General features: G+C 43.2%; 1 protein-coding gene across 4 annotated transcripts in view; it reads left to right on the top strand.

The window, feature by feature from the left end:
• The window catches only part of LOC132387566 (gastrula zinc finger protein XlCGF26.1-like), a 45,736-nt gene that overhangs the window by 13,127 nt on the left and 12,879 nt on the right, over positions 1 to 19,730 (top strand). For 2 of the 4 annotated variants that reach the window (XM_059959951.1, XM_059959952.1), the window contains one exon: positions 9,601 to 18,572. The exons of the other annotated variants lie outside the window; for them this stretch is intronic. In XM_059959951.1, the coding sequence (XP_059815934.1) occupies positions 10,001 to 11,701 (1,701 nt within the window). In that variant the 5' untranslated portion in view covers positions 9,601 to 10,000 and the 3' untranslated portion in view covers positions 11,702 to 18,572. Of the gene's footprint in view, positions 1 to 9,600; positions 18,573 to 19,730 lie in introns of those variants that run through there. 4 annotated transcript variants of the gene reach the window in all.

Below are 19,730 nucleotides of genomic sequence, written 5' to 3' on the forward strand. Positions count from 1 at the left end.
ATCAGGGTGTAAATGCCTCCATAATTCGATCAACACAAAATTGGTCAAAAAAGAGTTAATAACTGATGCAAAATGATTTGGAAGTCATTGATTAGTTGAGCTCTTATCAGTCATAGGATTTAAGCAACAGTTAAAATCCCCACCCACTAACAACATATACTCATTTAAATCTGGCAGTAAAGCAGATATTTTTTTTTTAAAAAAGCAGGATCATCTAAATTAGGACCATACAAATTAACCAAAACAACCATTCTATTACAAGTCACTCCTTTAACAATTAAAAATCTACCATTAGAATCTGACCTAATGAGGACCATTATCCTCTTGAGTAAATATATTAGATTTAATAAAGATAGACACACCCTTACTTTTGCTCTGAGAAGTAGCATGGAGCTGTTTTCCATTCCACCAGCGAAAAAATCTATTTTGATCTCCTGCCTTGTTATGCGTCTCCTGAGCAAAAATTATATCAGTTTGGAACCGATTAATAATTTTAAATCTTTTTTGTTTAATAGGATAATTCCAACCACGTATATTCCAAATGATTACATGAATCCATTTAACTGCCATACTATAATTTTATTCTAATTTACTTTATACATGTGCAGAACACATACCAATACGGGATTATCAAAGATGGCAGTGATGAAGAATAAAGCCAGATAGAAAACACGCATGCTCTGGAACCACCCAATGGGGAAAAAAAAAACTCCTAACTTTAAACCCACCCACCCTCCCAAAAGCCTGAAAAAAAGGCAAGTGAACTAAGATAGATGCAAAGACATGGGCCACTCTGTTGTTCTCATCTCTGCCTCCCCCCAGCCAGTACATAAAATAAATAAAATGACCTTGCAAGAAAGACAGTAAAGTCTCAACAAAGGAGAGTGTTTACATTCTATCATGTGTTAAACAGCAAAAGAACCAAAATAACATAATCTCTTATAGAGAATAGCCAGCCCCATCTTAAGTTTAGCTTTAAATCCCTAAGAAAACTTTAAATTCAGTTATAGGGCGCTATAATAAAACAGATGAAAAAAAGTTAATAGTATACTTAACTGATCTAAATTGATGGAAATATTAATTAGTAAAATCATAGTAACTTAACCCTCCCAGATAAATATATAAAAAGAAACCCTGTTGGTAGAAAAAAAAAACTACCAGTTAGTAATTTAAGAAAATACAAAAAAAATCAAACCAAATATTAGATAAAAGGAACAAATCCTATTGTCCTCTTTTCTCAGTCAAATATGTAATTAACCATTTAAACAGTCAAACTTGATCCGTAAATGTTCTTTCCAAACAAAAATCCAATAGGATGTAATGATGAGCAGGTTTTCTTTTCTTCTTTTATTAATCTGTCAATGAAATATCCAAATAGCCTTCATATATCTTCTTTTTGTAGTGTGAGTAATATACAGATAAACAAACAGCTTTTCAGATAGTTCATTCAGTAGTAACGTCAGTGGTGGTGACTGGTATAGCCTGGACAAAATCCAGCTCGACTTTTGGGTCAAAGAAAGTACATGGGGAAGAATTAGGAGGAAAAACTTTCATTCTTGTCGGGTAACTCAAAGAGGGGAATCGTTTCTTATCATATGCTTGTTTCATTACCAAAGCAAATCTTGCTCTTTGTTCCATTACTTCTTTTGGATAATCTTCGTAAAAACGGAGCTCAGACTCACTGAATCTGAAAACTCTGTTTTCTTCCCTGTCGCATTATTTGATCTTTTATTTTAAAGTGATGAAAACAAGCCAAAACAGATCTTGATCTGGTTGAGTCTTTAAATTTCGAAGTGGACAGCCTGTGTGCTCTTTCAATAGCAAGTAGCTGTGATGAAATAGTCAGAAATAGATCATGAAAGAGCTTACCAAAGTAAACAATTATGTCTCCATTTTCAGCTCCTTACTGCAATCCAATGATTCGTATGTTGTTTCTGCGAGACCTAGTTTGCAAATCAATAATCTTATTAACGATTTTTTTCCAAACAGGTTATAGTTTCAGACAGTTTTTGCTTAGTTAACTTCAATTCCTCTTCATGATTAGTAACTTGAGTTTCCATATCTTTAAGTTTTCCCAGAAATAAGTTCATTTCATTATATTCTTTTCCAGTTGATCTTTAATTGCCTTATTCTGATCTTGAATTGATTTCAGTGTCCGAACAATATCTTCAGCCCATGATGGCATTTCATCAGATCTTTCCTTCGATGTCTTTCCTTTTTCATTACCTTTGTCAGTAGGTTCATGCAGATTCTTCCCACTTCTCGTAGACATAGACATATCACTCCCCTTCAAGAATCAGCAATTAAAAATTTGAAATTCAAAATTTAAGCTGTGAGCGGGAGAGAAAACTAAGAGCAGCACAGAATTAGTGCTACTCCATCGACAGACAGAGACAGTCTCCATTCACCTGTAATATTAGTTCTCTTCGGGGTTGATAGGCATTTGAAAGCCCTGGTCCAATGATATGTCAAAGCTCATTGCATTCAATTTTGGTCATTGTCAGGCCAATCCATATTATTTGTTAATGCTGTTGGCTAACTTAGTTGGTAAGCATTGGAGCAGTAAGACATTAAATTGGGGGGGGGGGCAGATTCCCATCATTAAAGGCTTGGTCTCCTAAGAAAGTGCTTTAGCAGGCCACAAAACTCATACAGTGTCGATATGCCAGACATGGGTTCGGGATTCCATGTTTCCCTATCAGTTGTAACTTTAGACTGACATTCCTGCCTTTCTCTCCTATGTAGACCGGCCTTGGTTTGCTTACGTTGTTTTTCCTGCTGTTGTTTTCGGCGCCCATCCATCCATTCATGCTCTGTTTGTAACGTCTCCCAAACTTTGGTGTTCCTTCTGCAGTACTTACCTCTATCCTAGTGGTCGCCAAGCTGTTGATTGTGATCGACTAGTCTGCTTTTGAGATTTCCTCAGTAGATCCTGGGAAAAGGGAAGAAAGGAAGAAACTGTTGAGAGATTGTTCCCGGGTTGTGGGGTTTTAGTTCCATTTTTTCTACATGCGTGTAACTCCCCCGCACTACACAGTATACTTCAGTGGTCCCCAACCACTGGGTCGCGAGGAAACAACATGAGTCAGCTGCACCTTTCCTCATTCCCTGTCAGCCCACTGTTGAACTTGAGTGCACGCGAGGTCATCAGTCGCCGAACCGCAGTGACACTCTCATGCCAGAGATCACCAGTTGGCCTCGGGCGGCCGGTGGGAAGTGCCGTCACTACTGGCCTGGAGTGCTGCCTCTAAACCTGTTTAGCACACTGAATGTTCGTGGGGAATCTGGTGCTAAAATATTCGCCGTCGACCTAATTCGGGCTCAGCGTTTCATAGGTATCAGAGCAGCTACCATGCTGTGATCTGATGAAACAAACTTTTGTCGGCTGATAGGTCCTACAAGGGGGGGCGGGCGCGTGCCCTGTTACACTCCTTGCTCAGTCGGTCACTCTCTCCAGACTGTCTACCACGGCCCCAGCACAGGGACCTCCGGCCCTGACATTGTCCTCTCAACCAACCCACGACCAACCAAACCAAGCCAAGGCATCTGGTGGAGGGCGGGCAGGAGGCTGTCCAATGAGGCAATGAAGCCCTCAAATCTGCTTCGGTACCCCGAGTCCAAGCACCCTGCACTTAAATGCAAATGTGTTGAGTTTTTTCAGCGGAGAAAACGTGAGCAGCACGGGACAGAAGCTAAGTGCCGAGAGGCGCGAAAACGATATTACGGAATAGACTGATCATAAGGAACCTGCTTCGAGTATCGCTGTATCCCTATCGTGGTTCACACCCCCACCCACCCCATCCCCCGTCAGCCGGTCCGCAAGAATATTGTCAATATTAAACTGGTCTGCGGTGCAAAAAAAGGGCGGGTGCCCCAGTGTTTATACATTATTTCTACTTCCGGGTTGTGGGGTTTTATTTCCGGTCTTTTCTGCCCTCCTGTGCATGCGTGTAACTAATTGATCTGGGTCGATCTTGCATTTTAGTAAGGCCAAGGTAGGGGATTTTGGGCTTAAAATGGTTGGTGACCACGACTCTATCCCTTTATCACATGCATTATTCCTCCAACTTGCTGATAATATACTGTTCCACTTTAAAGGTATGTCACATATGGAATTTATTCCAGTTAGCCAAGGATTTCCTTCTACGCCACTGTGTGGTGTTGGGAAATCATGTACAAGGCAAGTTACAGCAGTAGTTTGCCATTGCCTTCTGCTGGGTGAGTTGTTTTGTTCACCAGCTCTAACCCAGCACAGATGAAACAGTGTAAGGGAGTCGGCTGGATTCGAACTCGGGACCTCTTGCCTCTAAGTCCAACGCTGAAGCCACTATGCCACCAGTGGCATAGCCAGCAAAGTTCTGCTTTACAACTGCCTTTTCCTTCCATTCCCTTTTCAACAATTTCCACTTCTTTCCTCAATTCATTATCCAAATCAAATTTACTGCTTGTTCTCATGAGATAATAACCCAGGCTCCTGCACCCTCCCCCATCCGTGGCCACATTTTGTTCCCCAATTTCTTATTCAGCACTGCACTCAACATTCACAAATATTTTTCCTTGTCTGAAGAACTCTCACACAAATTGTGTCGGGCTGCTGCTGGCCCACTCGTATCAATCGTCTGCAATTGACCAGTGGTCTCTAAGTAATTTATTGGGCACAAAGCCTCCTGCTCAATAAACAATGAGATAAATGTACCCGGCTGGCACCTCCTGCTTAATGGATGAATTTACCTGGCATGTCTGCCTCCTGGCCACTTAGTAAAATTTTGCCTACCTTATACAAATCTCCCAACAAATTCTTTCCTGATCCTGTCAAGTTATGTGATCAGCCTTGAGTGAGGCACCGTACGTCCAAAGGAACTAACGGTGAGTGACAAATACCCATTGGGCTCCCTTTCGGTCTCCGCAGTCCCCGGAGTGGTCCAGATGCTTACTCAGCCCGTCTGCTTGGCACTACCTATATTGGGATGCTGTTCATGATGCCAAATGTTAAAGTTGAATCTGAATAAAACTCAGGAGACCAGCTTCTTATCGACGCCATGGTTTATTGTGCATTCAAATGCCTGCAGGAGTTTTGAGACCCAGTTGTCAAAGGGGAGCACTGCCACCTTCTGACAAGTCGAATGACTTGGGTTACAGCCATATATTTATAAATAGTACATCCCATACATTAATATTGCAAGATGTTATTTGAACTGGCACACACACTAAGTGTGTTGATGCAAAACTTAATTACTTAGATAACAGAGTTTGGTTTTAATTATAGATGGGTGGACTGTCCAGTCCTTATCAGTTATTCCCTTTGCAAGGCCCTGACTTAATTACAAACAGATGTTCATTCCTGTCCCTATCAGTGAGTCCTCCTCCAAGGATACTCACAACAAGGATACAATGTATAATCTTATCAGCTCTCAATGTGTCTCTCTGCAAGCCACAGAGAACGGGTAATGAGTCTGTCTTAGCTAAACGCTGAAGACGGAGTTCACCAGTTCAAAATTCCTATTAATTCCAAATTATTCTTTTACCCAGAGGTTACACAGGTTCAAAATGAATTTTTTATATACCCTTAATTCGTCAGGAGGGTTCAGGGGAAATCTTTATGCCCAATATAGAAACTGGTGTTACCTGTGTGTATTGTGGCAATGCAAGAGGTGCTGGAGAATTTGTAAGTGGGAAGAAGTGGAGTAATATTTGCAAATCTGACTTTTTAAAGCATAATTTAGCAAGCAAACCACATATGGGCAATATGCAAAAGCTTTGGTGAGAAAATCCTTCATTACCCGTTACAGGCCTACTACATAGGTTGTGTGAGAGTGCAGATGAACTCTATCAAACCCAGGGGAGATCAAAGTACTTATCAACAGTGATTTGCTAGCTGTGAAAACAATTACCTCTCTGTATAAAATTTACTGTGCACATGTCACCGAGTTAAAAATAGTGCACAGTACAGGATTTGAGTGCACAGTGGTCATTACAAATTAGAGGGGACATTGGTGGGAAGGTGGTGAGACCTCCAGTGTCCCTGATGTCCTCACCTACAAGATGTGCACCCTGTACGTTAAGGAGATGGAACCTGACATGGATAAATTCCGGATCATCTGGGAGTTGGAGAGGGTGATAGATATGACATGAAGAGAGGTGAGTTACACCCAAGGAGCAGGACACAGGAAACTGGGAGAGAGTCAGGAAGGGGAATGAGGTTAAATAGCCATTGCGGAGAACTCTTGTGCCCATCAAACACAACAAAAGGTAGACCACTTTAGAAACTGGTGGTGAAGGGGATTACCTGACAGTCAAAGGGGTGATAGGGGATTCATTAGTTAGGGGAACAGAACAAGAGGGGACTGATATCCAAGTGGTAAGGCATGCTAGTGCTAGTGAGGGTGAAGCGGGTGATGTGGTTAAAATAAGCTGTAAGGGGAATGGGAGCCAGAATGACCAAACAGATAATGGAGAGGGTGAATTGAATTGAATTGACTTTATTAGATACATACTTCATAAACATGAGGAGTAGAAATCTTTATGTTATGTCTCCATCTAAATGTGCAATGTGCAATTTATGGTAATTTATGATAGATCGTTTGTACACAGGACAGTCAATATAACATCGAAATGCAATTGTATCAGCATGAATTAATCAGTCTGATGACCTGGTGGAGCCTGTTGCTCCTTTTGCTGTGGTACCATTTCCTGGATGGTGGCAGCAGGAACAGATTGTGGTTTTGGTGAATTTGGTCCCTGATTTCCTTTGGGCCCTTTTTATACACCTGTCTGTGTAAATGTACTGAATAGTGGAAAGTTCACCACTACGGATGTGCTGGGCTGTCCGCAACACTCTCTGAGGTTTCCTGCAATTAAGGAAAGTACAGTTCCCATATCAGGCAGAGATGCAGCCAGTCAGGGTGCTCTCAATTGTTTCCCTGTAGAAAGTCCTCAGAATTTTGGTCCCCATCTCCAACTTTTTCAACTATCTGTGGTGACAGAGGTACTGCTGTGCTCTTTTCACAACACAGCCGGTATGCACAGACAATGTAAGGTGCTTTGTGATGTTTATGCCGAGGAACTTAAAGCTGTTCACCTTCTTAACCCCAGATCCATTGATGTCAACAGGGGTTATCCTGTCTCCATTCCTCCTGTCATCCACAATCAGCTCCTTTGTTTTTGTGACAATGATGGAGGGTTTGTTTCCTTGACACCAGTCAGATGTTCAGATCATAGATAGATTCAGCAGTTAGATGGTTGAGCCTGGTGCAATGAATGTGCTGAGCTGTGTATATCACAATGCAAGAAGCATCGTAGGAAAGCCAGATGAGCTCAGGTAGGGAATTATGATATTGTAACCAATATTGGGACTTGGTTGCAGCCAACAGTCTCAGGGATTTAGAGGAACAAATTTGTAGAGAGATTGCAGACCATGCCAATAAACAAAAAGGTTGATTCAGTAAGTGATTTTAACTTTCCACATATTGACTGGGACTCCTAAACTGTAAAGGACTAGATGAGGTAGAGTTTGTCATATGTGCCCTTAATCAATACGTAGAATTCCTGATGTAGAAGTGTGCAATAAGCTGTTAGGAAATGATCAGGGCTGGTGACAGAAATTAGTGATCATAATGCCATGAGATTCAAAGTAAATATGGAAAAAGAGAGGTCTGGACCACGGGATGAGATTCTAAAATGGAGAAAGGTCAATTTTGATGGTATCAGAAAGGATCAGACAAGTGTGGTTTGGGACAGGTTGTCTCCCGGCAAAGGAGTACCTGTAAGTGGGAGGTCTTCAGATGTGAATTTTTGAGGATGCAGAGTTTGTATGTGCCTGCCAAAATGAAAGTTGAAAGGTAACTGGTCCAGGGAACCTTGGTTTTGAAGAGAAATTGAAGCCTCGTATATATTATTCCACTAAATGCCTCAGACTGTTGGGTGCTACCGAGACCCATTAATGACTACAAGTCATGATTCCACGCACTGAGCTCATCTGAATTTTTTTGTTGTCTTTTGGTTTCTCAAAGCTTCTGAATATTTGTTCTTTTGTTTGCCCTCTCTTTGACATTTATGTTGCTTTGGCTTCTCATTTTAGCCACAGTTCTGTCCTCCTGTCTTTCTGATGCTTCCACTTCTGTGGAATCACTCAGGTCCCAAATTGCTCCAGAAACTCCAGCCACTGCTGCTCAATTGTCACTCCTACCCTTTCCCTTCCAAACAAGTCTGGCCAGCTTCTCTGCCATATAAACATGGAGAAGTTCAGTGAAGAAACAGGCTGTTTGTCCCATCTAGTCAATGCCAAAAAAGCATTTAAACTTGCAGTGCGATCTGGACCAGCTGGCAAAATGGTTTGAGAAATGGAAAAAGGAATTTAATGCAGACAAGTGTGAGTTGTTGCACTTTGGTCTGACCTACCGAGGGAGGTCTTTCACAGTGACTGGTCGGGCACGGAGGAGTGTTGTAGAAGAAAGGGACCTGTTGTAGAAGAAAGTCCTTAATTCACTGAAAGTGGTATCACAGTTAGATAGAGATGGAAGGGAAGATTTTAGCCCAATGGCCTTCATGAACAAAAGTACTGACAACAATAGATGAATGTTATGTTGACTTGTAGAAAACATTGGTGAGGCCTAATTTGGAGTACTGAGTACAGTTTTGGTCACCAACCTACAGGAAAGATGTAAGGACTTTGAAAGAGTTCAGAGAAAATTCACAAGGATGTTGCCAGGTCTGGAGTACTTGGGTTATAAGGAAAGATTGAACAGGTCAGGACTTTATTCCTTGGACTGTAGGAGATTGAGGGGAGATTTGATTGTGATAGAGGGGCATAGATAGTGTAAATGCAAGCTGGCTTTTACCACTGAGATGGGGTGGGAGTACAACCAGAGGCCATGGGTTAAGGGTGAAAGGTGAAATGTTAAGGGGAATATGAGGGGAAACTTCTTCACACAGACAGTCATCGGGGTGTGGAATGAGCAGCCAGCTCAAGTGGTGCATGCGAGCTCGATTTCAACATTTCAGAGGTTCATGTAGGTACCTGTATCATAGGGGTATGGGAGTGGGCAGATTAAATAGTTTAGCACAGACTAGATGGCCCAAAGGGCCTGTTTCTGTGTTGTAATTTTCTACAAGAATGTGAAATATTACAAAAATTCACTCTGTCTTTTTAACAGTTGTGCGGACCAACCACTCACCTCAACAGGAATTTTTAATATGGCATTAAAACTGTGGCACTTTACGTTAATAATACATAAAAGAAAATCCTAGATGCACATCAAGAAAGACTAATTGCATGAGACTGGTTTTGTTACTGTGGGGCCAGGCACCCATGCAGCTCAGCAGGAACAGGGAATAATACCAATGGAGAGAGTCTAACTCCACCAAGGTACAAATTGGAGATGACAGAAATGCCCCATTCTTATAGAAACAGGAAGTGCATCAAAGAATTGATGGTCATTCCAGATACCAGCACTCTGCCCAGTCAGGAGATGATTTCTCTGTCCAACTTGGGTAGAACCTCACTGAAACAGTGTGATACCAGGTCAAACCTTGGTAACTCAAGTAATCTCATCTGAAATGTTGTCCTACACCCATTGATGGATTTTGTAAATCTTTTTACAGGTTAAAAACAAGAAGGAATTTGTCTCCAGGAAGTTCAAACATGGCACACCAGTTTTGTTGTCTCTGTCTAGATATTTAAGGAGCAAGGGATTCAATCGACCATCCTTCCTGCTCAACTGTGGGGAGGGATTTATTCGGTCATTTGACCAACTGGCAACCCGTCATTTTACACAGGAGAAAGGCTGTTCACCCGTTCAGACAGTGGGAATGGATTCAGTCGGTTATCACAATTGAAGGTACATCAGTAATTTCACACTGGGCAAGGCCATTCACCTGTTCTGTGTGTGAGAAGGCGTTCAGTCGGTCATCCCACCTGTTGACACACCAGTCAGTTCACACTGGGCAGAGGCTGGTCATCTGCTGAACATCTGGGAAAGGATTCACTCACTCTTCTGATCTAATGGCACACCAGCGTGTTCACATTGGGGAGAAGCCATTCACCTGCTCAGTCTGTGGGAAGGGATTCACTCAGCCATCCACCCTACAGAGTCACCAGCGAGTTCACACTGGAGAGAGGCCTTTCACCTGCGCAGAATGTGGGAAGGGATTCACTAAGTCATCCACCTTACTGGTACATCAGCGAGTTCACACTGGGGAGAAGCCATTCAGCTGCTCAGTCTGTGGGAAGAGATTCACTCAGTCATCCCACCTACAGAGTCATCAGCGAGTTTACACCGGGGAGGGGCCGTTCACCTGCTCAGAATGTGGGAAGAGATTCACTTATTCATCCACCCTACAGAGTCATCAGCGAGTTCACACTGGGGAGAAGCCGTTCACCTGCTCAGAATGTGGGAAGAGATTCACTTATTCATCCACCCTACAGAGTCATCAGCGAGTTCACACTGGGGAAAAGCCGTTCACCTGCTCAGTCTGTGGGAAGGGATTCACTCAGTCAACCCACTTACAGAGACACCAGCGAGTTCACACTGGGGAGAAGCCGTTTACCTGCTCAGAATGTGGGAAAAGATTCACTGATTCATCCGCACTACAGAAGCATCAGCGATTTCACACTGGGGAGAAACCGTTCACCTGCTCAGAATGTGGGAAGAGATTCACTGATTCATCCACCCTACGGAAGCATCAGCGAGTTCACACTGGGGAGAAGCCGTTTACCTGCTTAGAATGTGGGAAGAGATTCACTCAGTTATTCAATCTACAGAGACATCATCGAGTTCACACTGGGGAGAAGCCTTTCACATGCTCAGTCTGTGGGAAGAGATTCACTGATCTATCCACCCTACTGAGGCATCAGCGAGTTCACACTGGAGAGAGGCCGTTCACCTGCTCAGAGTGTGGGAAGGGATTCACTCGGTCATCCCACCTACTGGCACACCAGCAAGTTCACATTGGGGAGAAGCCATTCACCTGCTCAGTCTGTGGGAAGGGATTCACTCAGTCATCCAATCTACAGAGACATCATCGAGTTCATACTGGGGAGAAGCCATTCATCTGCACAGTCTGTGGGAAGCGATTCACTGATCCATCCACCCTACTGAGTCATCAACGAGTTCACACTGGGGAGAAGCCGTTCATCTGCTCAGAATGTGGGAAGAGATTCACTGATTCATCCACCCTACGGAATCATCAGCGAGTTCACACTGGGGAGAAGCCATTCACCTGCTCAGTCTGTGGGAAGGGATTCACTCAGTCATCCCACCTACAGAGACACCAGCGAGTTCACACTGGGGAGAAGCCGTTCACCTGCTCAGAATGTGGGAAGAGATTCACTGATTCATCCGCCCTACTTTGTCATCAGCGAGTTCACACTGGGGAGAAGCCGTTCACCTGCTCAGAATGTGGGAAGAGATTCACTGATACATCCACCCTACGGAAGCATCAGCGAATTCACACTGGGGAGAAGCCGTTTAACTGTTCAGAATGTGGGAAGAGATTCACTCAGTTATCCAATCTACAGAGACATCATCGAGTTCACACTGGGGAGAAGCCGTTCACGTGCTCAGTCTGTGGGAAGAGATTCACTGATCTATCCACCCTACTGAGTTATCAGCGAGTTCACACTGGAGAGAGGCCGTTCACCTGCTCAGAGTGTGGGAAGGGATTCACTCAGTCATCCCAACTACTGGAACACGTCAATTCATAGTGGGGAGTGGCCGTTGTTATGAATCCCTAGGTTTCGTTTGCTGTGGACTGTCATTTTAAGAGAGAGAAATTAAGAAGTCTGACTTGCAGCTTGTTTACATTGCTCGCAGCTTGTTTCGTTTTAACCGAGGACACAGACACTCAGAGTCAGACGGAGACGGATGAAAAATGAAAGGATTGAAACCAGGGAAATAGTGGCCAAAGGTCACTGTTTAGAACATTCCTATGCCCACAAGGGTGGGTTAATTATCCATTCGCCGTACATCGAATGTGTGGTTGTCACCTCATTTAACCCATAGGAGTGGATCTGATTTGGGATATCCTGTTTAGACCACTTAGTGTTAACCCTTGCCTGTGTGTGATGTGGTCATTCATTTGAAGATGATACCCCTCATGACAAGTCACATTCACTGATAATTCGTATGTAGATTTGTAAAGATGATGGATAAAATCTACAGCAACTGTTCTCTCATTTTAACACTGTGGAACCTGCAGAACAGACAGACAGACTGACGTACTTTATTGATCCTGAGGAAAATTGAGTTTCGTTACAGCCGCACCATCCAAGATAGTGTAGAAATATAGCAATATGAAACCATCAATAATTAAATAATAATAAGTTAATCTTTGCAAGTGGAAATAAGTCCAGGACCAGCATATTGGCTCAGGGTGTCTGACACTCCGAGGGAAGATTTGAAAAGTTTGATGGCCACAGGCAGGAATGCCTTCCTGTGATGCTCAGTGTTACATCTCGGTGGAATGAGTCTCTGGCTGAATGTATTCCTGTGCCTAACCAGTACTTTATGGAGCGGATGGGAGTCATTGTCTAAGATGGCATGCAACTTGGACAGCATTCTCTTTTCTGACATCACTGTCAGAGTGTCCAGTTCCACCCCCACAACATCACTGCCCTTACGAATGAGTTTGTTGATTCTGTTGGTGTCTGCTACCCTCAACCTTCTTTCCCAGCACACAACAGCAAACATGATAGCACTGGTCACCACAGCCTCGTAGAACATCCTCACCATCGTCTGGCAGATGTCAAAGGACCTCAGTCTCCTCAGGAAATAGAGTCGGCTCTGACCCTTCTTGTTAACAGCCTGAGTGTTCTCTGAGCAGTCCAGTTTATTGTCAATTCGTATCCGCAGATATTTTTAATCCTCCACCATGTCCACACTGATGCCTTGGATGGAAACAGGGGTCACCGGTGCCTTAGCCCTCCTCAGGTCCACCACCAGCTCCTTAGTCTTTTTCACATTAAGCTGCAGATGATTCTGCTCGTACCATCTGACAAAGATTTCCACCATAGCTCTGCACGCAGCCTCATCTCCCTTGCTGTTCGACATAACTGCCTTCTCTTGACATTTACCCTAATTTACAAATATCTCTCCCATCACCTATTTTGTGGATAAACTGAACTTTCATACCTTACCATCTGAAGACTCCAAGCCTTGTTTCCCCTGAGCTCAATAGTTTGGGAGTTAAATTTACACACATATATACACATAACACTGTTAATTTTCGTTTAACTTGCTTAAGTTACTATATTATAAGTGGATACTAATAAGCATTGTGGTTTTCACATCAAAAACAGATTCCAGTAGTAGTCTGTTGCTGCTGGTTCGTTTCTGAAGCGTTACGGTTCGCCTGCATCTGGGATATGATCAAATTTGAGGATTGATTAATTATCAATTTCATTGGGGAAAACTCTTTTGATTTATTTCTGTTTGGGAAATTTGCAGCAATGGATGTTGATCGATGTCAGGAAGCGCCAACCTCTGAGGCATTAGAGGACGCCAGAAGGGTTGAGTTGTTGAGTATTGCTGAAAGGTTAAAACTTGTTAAGGTGAAATTGACAATGAGGAGGGCACAGATGCAGAGGGTGATAGCTGAACATTATGTATCTGAGGGTGTGTTTAAAGTGGAGGAGTTGGAGGTGTTTCCTGAAAGTAAACCTCGTGAGCTTGAGCTCCAGTACAAGTGAGAAAAATTAAAGATTGAGGCTGCGGAAAGGCAGAGGCAGTTTGAGGCTAGAGAGGCAGAAAAACAGACAGAAAATTGTCTCATAAAGTGTGATAAAGGGAAAGGCTTAGCATGCCTATACTGCTTTGCCAGTTGATGAAGCAGCTGATTTTTTATACTGCACCAATCATCGCCACTGGGCTATAAACGTGCAGGAGCAGTGTGTGGTTCAGTGCTTTGCTCAAAAACACTCACACTGCCTCGGCTGAGGCTCGAAAACATGACCTTCAGATCACTAGTTCAACACCCTAACCAGCTGGCCACGCACCACACATTATGACATAGTGAAACAGGCTGTGCTCAAAGCTTATGAGTTGGTCCCAGAAGCATAAAGGCAAAAGTTTAGAAATTTGAAGAAACCTGTGAACCAGACTTATATGAAATTTGCTTATGAGTAATTTGAGTGTATTGCCCGCTGGTGCACATATAAAAATGTAAATGATGATTTTAACAGCTTGAACGAGTTGGTTTTAACTGAAGAATTCAATAAGTGTGTCCCTGATGACATAAAGACATATTTAGATGGAAATGATGCTGCCACTATGCAGGAGTCTGCTAGATTAGCAGATCAGTTTGCTTCAACTCATAAGCGTATGGTTACCCTGAATAAGAGTTTCGAAAAGAGTAGCAGGGATGACCAGGGTAAACCAGAAATTAATGCTGGGATTTGTCACACTTGTCAAGTTTTGGCTAAACCTCATCAGGTCACCCCAGTGGCCCCACTGTGGTCTATACCTGCATTCTGTGAACCCTTTTCTAAAGTTATAGAGAATTATGTTGGCCCATTGCCAAAGACTAAAGCTGGCCATCAGTATCTGCTAACTATTATGTGTACTGCGTCCAGATTCCCAGAGACAATACCGCTCAGAAATATTAAAGATAAAACTGTGTCGAAGGCTCTTACTGAGTTTTTTTTTACTTTATTTGATTTGCCTCAAGAAATCCAGTCTGATCAAGGAAGTAATTTTACAACTGGGTTATTCCAGCAGGTAGTTTATGAACTGGGAGCAAAACAAATTACATCGTCTACATACCATCCGGAATCACAAGGGGCTTTAGAAAGATTTCACTCTACCCGCAAAACAATGATTAAGACATACTGTGTTGAAAATGGAAACGACTAGGATGAAGGAATACATTTGCTTTTGTTCGCAGTAAGAGAGTCGGTTCGGGAATCATTGGGCTTTACTCCATTTGAACTCGTATTTGGACGCAGAGTGAGGTGACCTTTGACCTTGTAAAAGGAGCGGTGGATTGATGGGGATGTACATGTTAACTTGTTAGACTATGTTTTAAATTTCAAAAATAAACTTCACCAATTCTGTGGTCTAGCGAGACAAAACTTAAAGATTTCTCAAAACAAAATGAAGTGTTGGTTTGATAAGCAGGGTTGTGAAAGAAAATACCGGGTGGGGGATAAGGTGCTTGCCTTATGTTGGCGAATCCACTTCAGGTGAAATTCAATAGACCGTATGAAATAGTCTCTCAAATTAATGATGTGAATTATGTTATTACAACACACAACCTACGTAAACTAACACAACTGGCACACATAAATATGATAAAGCCTTGTTTTGACATCAGGCACCATCTGTGAGTGTTGTTGTCAAAACATATGAATCTGGCAACCCTGAGCTTGAAACAATTGACTCGTCTGAGACTTTTCACAAGCCAAACGTGGTCCCAGTTAGGCTAATGAACTCCGTTGTCCAGAAAACATTGATAACAAGTCGGCTCATCTGCAGCCAAAGCAACAACAACAGCTGAAGGAATTAATTCTGAAGTTTAAAGATTTCTTTCCTGATGTTCGCAAGCAAACCACGGTCTCATTACGTGATGCAGATATTGGTCAAGCCAAACCGATTAAACAACACCCATATCGCATGAACGTAGCGAATGTAAATTGGCTGAGCAATTGTTGTAAGCGTGGAAACAGATTCAGTAGGTCTCAGGGGCACAGATTAGGGGAAGGTAAATGAAGTAACAAAAACAGATGCCTATCCTATCGCTAGGATAGATGATTGCATCGATAAAGTTGGAATAGCTAATTTCTTACAAAGATTGATCTGTTGACAGGGTATTGGTGTGTTCCATTGACGGACAGACATAGAGAAATTTCTGCCTTTGCGACACCATCTCGGTTGTATGAATACAATGTTTTGCCTTTTGGAAAGAAAAATGCTCCAGGAACATCCCAGAGAAAGACTGATTTTGAAATTCGAGGGTTAGAACACACAGATGCCTATATTGATGACTTAGTCACAGGGAGTGACACTTGGGAAGAGCATATCTCTGATTGGTAAGAAGGCTCTTAGAAGGTTTCTGGGAATGGATGGATATTATCGTAAGTTCTGTAAGAACTTTCCTGCTCTCGCTCTTCCTCTGACTAATCTCCTGAAGATGGGTGAAAAGTATGTTTGGACCGAACCTTGTCAGGAGACATTTGATCGATTGAAAGATATTATTTGAGATTAGGCCAATCAATGTAGTATTCTCAGCAAATTTAATTAGCAGATTGGAGCTGTGGGTGGCAACACAAGTCATGGGTGCACAGAGAGTAAAGGAGAGGGCCAAAGTGACAACCCTGTGGGGTATGTGTGCTGAGGGTCAGAGAGACAGAGGAGATGGAGCCCACTCTTACCACCTGCTGGTGATCTGACAGGAAGTCCAGGATCCAGCTACACAAGGCAGGGTGAAGGCCGAGGTCTCTGAGCTCCTTGTCGATACTTAATGCCTTTGTATGGCTACTGCTCTGCCCATGACTGCAAGGAACTGCAGAGAACTTTGGAGAGCAGAGAACATCAGAGAAACAAGCCTCCACTCCATGGACTCTCCCTACACTTCCCCTCCCTCGGAAAAGCAGGCCATGTACACAAAGAACCTCATAACCTGGACATTCTTGCTGCAAACCCGCTCCCACATTGGCGGAGAGATACAAAAGCCTTAAAGTGCGTAACACCAGGCTGAAGGATGGCTTCCTGTCTGCAGTTATAAGCCAAATGAATGATAAAATGGACTCGGCCTCACAATGTAACTCGACGTGACCCTGCACCATATGTCTATCTGCACTGCACTTTCTCTGCAGCCATAATACTTTGTTACAGTTATTTTTTTGTTGTCTATGAGCTCAATGTACTGTTGTAATGTATCGATCTGTGTGGATGGTTCATCAGGCAAGATTTTCACTGTAGCTCAGTACGTGATGATAATAAACAAATACACCACTTTAATTGTGTGGAAATATTAGACAGACTGAGCTTCTGCTCCGGAACCACAGAAGGAAACTGACCAGTTGTCATTTCTGTGGAAAGCAAATATATGGAAAATGCTTCAATCTCACATTACGATCTGCGGTAACTGGGATCAGGTGACTGGCGGTGGGTCTCCCATATCAATATCAGAATCAAGTTTAATAGCACCAGCATATGCCATGAAATTCGTTGTCTCTGCGGTAGCAGTAGAACCTAATTAACAAAAGATCTTAACAATTGTGACTTAAAGTAAGTATATATATATAGTACAAAAATATTAAAAAAAATGTAATAAGCTATTCTAATTGTGTAAATGTAATAATCTAATTTAATTGTGTGGAGCTATTTGATCCGGATCTCACTGCGTTCTCTGAAAGTGACAAAGGTGAAGCTACATGTACACGTAGAGCAGTGACCCGCAAATGCTGCAGATCTGCAGAAAAACGTGAACAGGAAACGGGATCAGGTGACGGGTGGAGGGTCTCCCTCCTGAACTGGTGACTCTGCTCCTCGGCCCTAACATGCTGCCCGACCCATCCGCCGCATTCTCCACATTATTCCATATTTACACCAGATACATGTCTACTTTTCCACACCATATCTACCCCGATCCCTTTCCCTCCACCCCCAGGTCACAGAGTCACGGGCTCGATTCCCATCCCCTTTTTCAGAGACTGGGTCACTGGTTCAACCGGTAATGATGTTCTGCATTTCAATGTGTTCACCTCTCAGTCCTCGATTCTCTAAATGACATTTAGAGTTACCACATTTGATCTTTCTTCAGGTTATGACCCCACCTCTCCAGGGATCAGTCAAGTGAATCTTCATTGCACTCTCTATAACAAATACTCTCTAACCTCATTGTTTATGGAATTAATTTCCATCTTCTGCAGCCCCGTGTTGCCCCAACCACTGAGCTCCCACCCCTGTCACTATTTTCACCTTCCACCTCCCCCCTAACCTGAATCCACCTCTCACTCCCCAGCTCATGCCCCATCCCTACCCCTCACCTCTTTTCTCTGACTATTTCCCCTCCACTCTCAGTCCAGAGGGAGGGTCTCGGCCCGAAATGTTTACGGTCCATCTCCCTCCACAGATGCTGCCCGACCCACTGAGTTCCTCCGGCAGTTTGCTCTTTGGTCTGTATAACCCGTGTTAATATGGGGAGCGGGATTTTACACCATATTGCAGGGTTAGGGTTAATGGACTTTTCGGTGAGACAACAACATTAATCACGGCTTTCATCACTGAATCCAGTGTTGTGGGATGTAAAGTCCCCTGTTATGTGTCCGGCTGTGCTATGTTGTTGGTGAAGTGGGCAGCGTGGCGTTTCTCTCGATTCGGGTCACAACACTAGAATTGCCAGCGGGATCCACACACAGTGTGTTAGTCAGCAGAAAACCTTTCGTCCCTGCAGTCTTTGTCTCCTGGTAAACTCGACACCCTGACAATGTGGACCATAGATACCCCTTCCTCTCAGAGTCAGGGGATCACTCAGACAGCTGATCGCTGAGAGGAATTATATTTATTGGTCATTAAAGTTCACCCAGATTCGTTTGGACGGATTTCATGTGGAGTTCGGGGTGTCACAGTGAAAGGGCCGGACGGCCGAACTCTCTCCATTGTCCAAACATCCTTCCAGGTGAGGCGACACTTCACCTGTGAATCTTCCGGGGTCGCCCGTTGTGTCCGCTGCTCCCGATGCGGACGCCTCCACACTGGTGATACCGGCTCCTCCGCAGTTTTCTTTGTGCTTTCTTCATGCTTTCTTTGTGTCGTGGTTCTCTAGAGAAAAAAAAAACTCATCGTTATTTACGGATACCTGCTTTGATAATAAATTAACCTTTGAACCATCCACTCCGAGCGGGACTTCCCGGTGTCCAAACATTTCAATTCCGATTCCCATTCCCGTTCCGACGTGTCATCCCATCCCTTGCCAAGATGAGGCCTCCCTCAGGGTGCGGGATCAGCAACTTGTATTCCGTCTGGGTGCCCCCACCCACCCTGATGGCATGAATATCGATTTCCCCTTCCGGTGAACAAATTTACCTCACACCCCTCCGTCCCACTCCCTCTCATCCCCTCTGTCTTTGTACGTCCTCTCACCTGCTTATCACTTCACTCTGGGTCCACTGCTCCATCCCTTTCTCAATATATTGAAGTGTACCTGTGAGTGTCGATACACAAAATATCCTCACACGTCAGGTGTTACATGGTTCGACCTTTATACATCCAGTTTAGTGTTTAAATATATAAAAAGTTAAAGAAGCTAGAATCTTTACATAAATTATTATCGCAACTAAACGAATAGAAAATATTGTATTTTGGAAGTGACAAATGTTAACGGGAGGAGAGCAACCATTTAGGTGGTTTGGAAATGCATTTCATCTAGTTCATTTCCTCACTAAATTACTCTTTTTTCCTATCAACACAAAGAGAAAAAGAGCCTCTTTTCAATCAACTACAGTTGGGGGAGCGAGGCCAAGGAGTTGATCAGCTACTAATGATATGAAATGACGTAAAACTAGCTTGTAGCCTAGAATTTTTTTTTCCATTTGGCTTCCAAAACAAAATTAAATTTATCCAGGTGTAGAAGGGGATTTTGGATGATTAGCTTGTGTATCTGATCAAAATCAGGCCGAAGATGAGCGAGAGTGAATTTTTCTTTCATTATTTTCGACTCTTAAACATGGGTTTCGATGTTCATTCCATGCTTAATATAGCTCCTTCCTGGAATCCAATGGTATCCATGGGAAA

The sequence above is a fragment of the Hypanus sabinus genome, unplaced genomic scaffold (genome assembly GCF_030144855.1).
Source record: "Hypanus sabinus isolate sHypSab1 unplaced genomic scaffold, sHypSab1.hap1 scaffold_199, whole genome shotgun sequence".
NCBI lineage: Eukaryota > Metazoa > Chordata > Chondrichthyes > Myliobatiformes > Dasyatidae > Hypanus > Hypanus sabinus.